Raw genomic sequence first — 4,881 nt, 5'->3', positions numbered from 1 at the left:
TAGTAAATTACAACTATAGGGACTGTTTGTGTAAAAAATAAAACTTAAAAACTAACTTAAGTTAAAAAAAATTAACAAAAGTTCATTTAGTACCAACATGTTGATAGATAGGATTATTGTATACCAATTAGGTAGGTAAAAATATTATTTACCAAGAGGACAAAGGTTAATTTATTAAAAACCAATTTTCCTTACATTAATTAGTCTCCTCGATTTAAATCGGTAGACAAGAGGGGCGGTTCAATTAACATTGATTATTAGCTGGCTTATCTCCATTTGTTGTCCTAAAAATATCCTTTCTTAGTAGTGATGGAACCTTCCTTTCTTTCCCAAGTCTGACTCATCCAACGGCCCATAATCAACTCTTCATCCCTTTCCTCTTTCTCTCTCTAACACAACTTTCAGCTCGCACCAAAGAGACACAGAGATCTCCGGCGACACCAAACCACGCGCCACCACATGCTGCTTCTTACACATCCGATCTCACCTTGACTCTACTGTCTACAAAGTCAACGGATCTGTTCATCCACCAGCTTTTTTCATTTTAGATATTTATCGGTACGGTCTTTTACAGCTTATTCAATTTCGCTTTAGCTGAATCTCGATTGAATAATGAAATATAAGTTCATGTTTGATCTGTTTTGTGAATTTGTTATGTGATTGTGTACGAATGATTAATTTCGATTTAGTTTCGGTTATTCCAAGTTATTCAATAAACTAACTAACCATCCTGATGATGTTAGATATTTATATGTTTAATCAGTTACAGTTTGATAATAATTTTGACTTTTTGTTCATGATTGATTATGTAGCGTTGATTATGTAGCTAGTAATTGTAAAATAACGTATAACGTATGGCGTCTAGTTTGATCGATTTTTTTTGCATTTCTTTCTAAATTTAGCATTTTAGATTCGATTCTAATCTAATTTCGGGAATTTAGTAGTATTAAATGACTTATTTGTTTGTATAAGTGTTTAATATGTTGATTTTTCAATCTGTTTGGTTTATGTGTGTTTTTTAGGGTTTTAGTACAGGAAGAGAAGGAAATATGGCGTTAAGGAAGGCGATGGGTGCGGTGAAAGATCAAACTAGTATTGGAATAGCTAAGGTGGCTAGTAACATGGCGCCTGAGCTCGAGGTTGCTATTGTGAAAGCCACTAGTCACGATGATGATCCCGCCAGTGAGAAGTATATCCGGGAGATCTTGCAGCTGACATCCTACTCACGTGGTTATGTGAGTACTTGTGTTCATGCTGTGTCGAAACGGTTGAGCAAGACTCGTGATTGGATTGTGGCGCTCAAGTGTTTGGTTTTGATCCATAGATTGTTGAACGATGGGGATGTAGTTTTCCAGCAGGAAATTATGTATGCTACGAGGAAAGGGACGAGGTTGCTTAATATGTCGGATTTCCGTGATGAGGCCCATTCAAACTCATGGGACCACTCTACGTTTGTGAGGACTTATGGTTTTTACCTGGATCAGAAGCTGGATTTGATTGCATATGAGAGGAAACAAAACAGTGGTGGCGGTGAAGAACCGGACAGGTTCAGGGAGGATCGGTGGAGGTCCCCACCATCTCGTGGGAATGATTATGGCTACAATGACGATCCTGGGTATGGTGGAAATATGAGGAGGTCAAGATCTTTTGGAGATGTGAAAGAGGGATCCTCTCAGGCGAAGAATAACGTGACACCATTGAGGGATATGCCACCGGAAAGGATATTTGGAAAGATGGGGCATTTACAGAGGTTGTTGGATAGGATCTTGTCATGTAGACCAACAGGTCTCGCAAGAAACAGCAGGTTGGTGTTGGTTGCTCTCTATCCTGTTGTACAAGAAAGTTTTAAGCTTTATGCAGATATATGTGAAGTTCTGGCCATCTTGCTTGATCGGTTCTTTGATATGGAGTATCAGGATTGCGTGAAAGCATTCGATGCTTATGTTAGTGCTGGAAAGCAGATTGATGAGCTTGTAGGTTTCTACAATTGGTGCAAGGATATGGGCATTGCTAGATCTTCAGACTATCCTGAAGTTCAGAAGATAACTGCTAAACTACTGGAGACATTGGAGGAATTTGTTAGAGATAGAGCCAAGGCTATGAGTAGCCCAGAAAAGAAACCAGAAGTCGTTGAACAAGTAAAAGAGGAAGAACCAGAATATGATATGAACGAAATTAAGGCATTGCCAGCACCAGAGACTCCGCCACCACCACCACCGCCACCTGCTCCCGAGCCGCCCAAGGCTGAACCACAACAGCCGTTAGTGGATTTACGAGAGGATGGAACTTTGACAGCAGATGATCAAGGAAATAGATTTGCATTGGCGTTGTTTGCAGGTCCAGCTGCAAACAAAACCAACGGTAACTGGGAAGCATTTGGATCCAATGGTGAGTCTGAGGTAACCTCTGCTTGGCAAAATCCAGCTGCAGAGGCTGGAAAAGCCGATTGGGAACTTGCATTAGTGGAAACTGCTAGTAATCTAGAGAAACAGAAGGCGGCAATGGGTGGTGGGCTTGACCCTTTGCTTCTGAATGGCATGTATGACCAAGGAATGGTGAGGCAACATGTTAGCACCGCCCAGTTAACCGGTGGTAGTGCTAGCAGTGTAGCATTGCCAGGGAAAACCGCCACACCCGTATTAGCACTTCCTGCCCCTGATGGGTCGGTACAAACAGTTGGAGGAGACCCATTTGCTGCATCATTAAGCGTCCCTCCACCTTCTTATGTCCAAATGGCAGATATGGAGAAAAAACAACAGTTGCTTGTGCAAGAACAGATGGTCTGGCAACAGTATGCTAGGAGTGGAATGCAAGGTCAAAGTAGTTTGACCACTATCAACAATGGTGGTTATATAGCTCCTGGACAACCACCCATGATGCCATATGGATATCCGCCAGTTAATGGAGCCGGGTATTATCATCCCAATCCATACTGATACATACCTGCTGTGTTTCTTGTTTAATCATCTGTTACATACTTTTTATTGTTCTTTTTTTTTTTACATTTCCACTGCATCGTTTCAAGTGATTGATAGTGCATTTTTCTTAGTGTGGGTGGTAATGAAAAGAGATAAATAGACGAAAACGATTTGGTATTTTTATTTTGGGAGGAATGTAGAGATGGGTCCCTTTGTTCCAATTATGATCTCTTGCATGTGTTCTCCATCATTGTTATGGTATGTGCTTTTTGATCCACTTTTGTAAAACACATATTATTAAACTGTTCTTGTTGCTTTTATGTATCCAAAAATCCTAATATAACATGCTTTATTCTGCTTAAAAAAGCTTTTATAGTGCTTCATATTTTGTAACTAAAAACTAAAGTGAAGTGGCCCTTGATTCTTTTAGAGACTTGAGCAATATTGTATACCATTACCACTTTTATCATTTAGGTCCCATCACAGATGGATGAGGTCGAACTCGATCCTTGATACCTTGATTTTTGAGTTGCCGAGCCAAAACAGAAAATGAAACAAAAACCATCATTCTATGTTGTCTTTTCAGTATGTATCAGACTCCATGTTTTTTTCATGACTGCTTGTTGATTGGTTATTCTCCTCAATACAGTTGTGATTTCATGCTTAGTAGTTAACTAAAGCACCCCACAATCTCATATAGCAAAAGGTTGTCAATTAGATAGAGTCGTTTGTCTATAATTTAGTTTTAAAAATGCGCCTGGTAGTGAACGAGAGGCGCACTCAGGCAAGAGGTTCATGGCTTTTGACTTCTTGAGGTGATGGGTGTTACATTAAGGCGCAGTCAAAAGCGCAGGAGGCGTGCACATCAGGAGCGCTCTTGTACACTGGGCAGTTTTTATGCATCGGCAGGTTGTACATAAAGGTTATTTGTGTGTTGAATGATATATACATCATCATCATCATCATACTCAGTAAATCTCATCAATAGCAAAGCTAAGGTAGGGTCTGAGGAGGGTAAGATGTAGACAGCCTTACTTTTACCCGTTAGGAATAGAGAGGCTGCTTCCAGTGAGACCTCCGGCTCAATAGTAGTTTTGCATCAAGCCTTTGACATAAGGCACATAACACTCAGCAATTAAGACAGAGGCCGATTAGTGCATGTACTCTCTTGTCTTTCGGCTATCAACGCCACCACATGATACATGATTAACCATCCCCCTCTTTTAACGTTATTTTCACAAAATTAGTAAAAAAAAAGTTAAAATTAGTGCACTTTCACTTTTGTCCCCTCGAGCGCCCACACATATACATTATATGCGCATACCGTCAGCGGGGCGTTTGAATGGTATATACATGGTATTTAATTTTGGGTATGTGATGATAAAACCTCCCATAGATATGAATAATTTTGGTATATACATGATGTGTGTCTTTGCCTTTGCCTCCGCCTCGGTTCTGGTGCCCGGTACCGATCACAAACACCGGCACCCACTATTGTATATGATACAAAAAACAGTCTATTTTGAAAACAACTTTGGTTTCAGTATTGTTCAATCGGAATTGGAACAAAATCTATACTTGATACCATAAAAATGAATGTTGGAACTACCAACGAAGTGGTTCAGAGGGTATTGTTTTGCTTCATCATAGTAAAGAACAAAATAATCAATTATATTTGACCCGTTTGATTTTGATTAGATGTAGATAAAAACAAGCATGTCACACCATTGTATGGGATTAAAATAACGAAAAGAGTAAAGGACATCAATCTATAAAAAAGGCCTAAACCTTAGGGAATTTTATAACATTTACGTTTCTTCTTTGAATATTGTATATTATCACTCACAACTCGATTCTAAAAAAACTTTATATCTAGATGTTCATAAAAGAATCACGTCGCAATGGTATGCTCGATTTTTTTTAAACATCATATAATAAAAGTTATAAAAAAGACAAATTATGC

At 39.1% G+C, this 4,881-nt stretch overlaps 1 protein-coding gene across 1 annotated transcript; it reads left to right on the top strand.

The window, feature by feature from the left end:
* Window positions 1-214: 214 nt before the first annotated feature.
* On the top strand, window positions 215-3,242 carry LOC110885272 (putative clathrin assembly protein At2g25430). The gene is made up of 2 exons (XM_022132955.2): window positions 215-558; window positions 1,023-3,242. Exon 2 carries the CDS (start codon window positions 1,050-1,052, stop codon window positions 2,934-2,936), a length of 1,887 nt encoding a protein of 628 aa, XP_021988647.1. The 5' UTR covers window positions 215-558; window positions 1,023-1,049; the 3' UTR covers window positions 2,937-3,242.
* Window positions 3,243-4,881: the final 1,639 nt, after the last annotated feature.

This window comes from Helianthus annuus, chromosome 16 (assembly GCF_002127325.2).
Source record: "Helianthus annuus cultivar XRQ/B chromosome 16, HanXRQr2.0-SUNRISE, whole genome shotgun sequence".
In the NCBI taxonomy this organism is placed as follows: domain Eukaryota; kingdom Viridiplantae; phylum Streptophyta; class Magnoliopsida; order Asterales; family Asteraceae; genus Helianthus; species Helianthus annuus.
The sequence above is the reverse complement of the archived record's forward strand: the minus strand, read 5'-3'. Positions and strand labels throughout refer to the sequence as shown.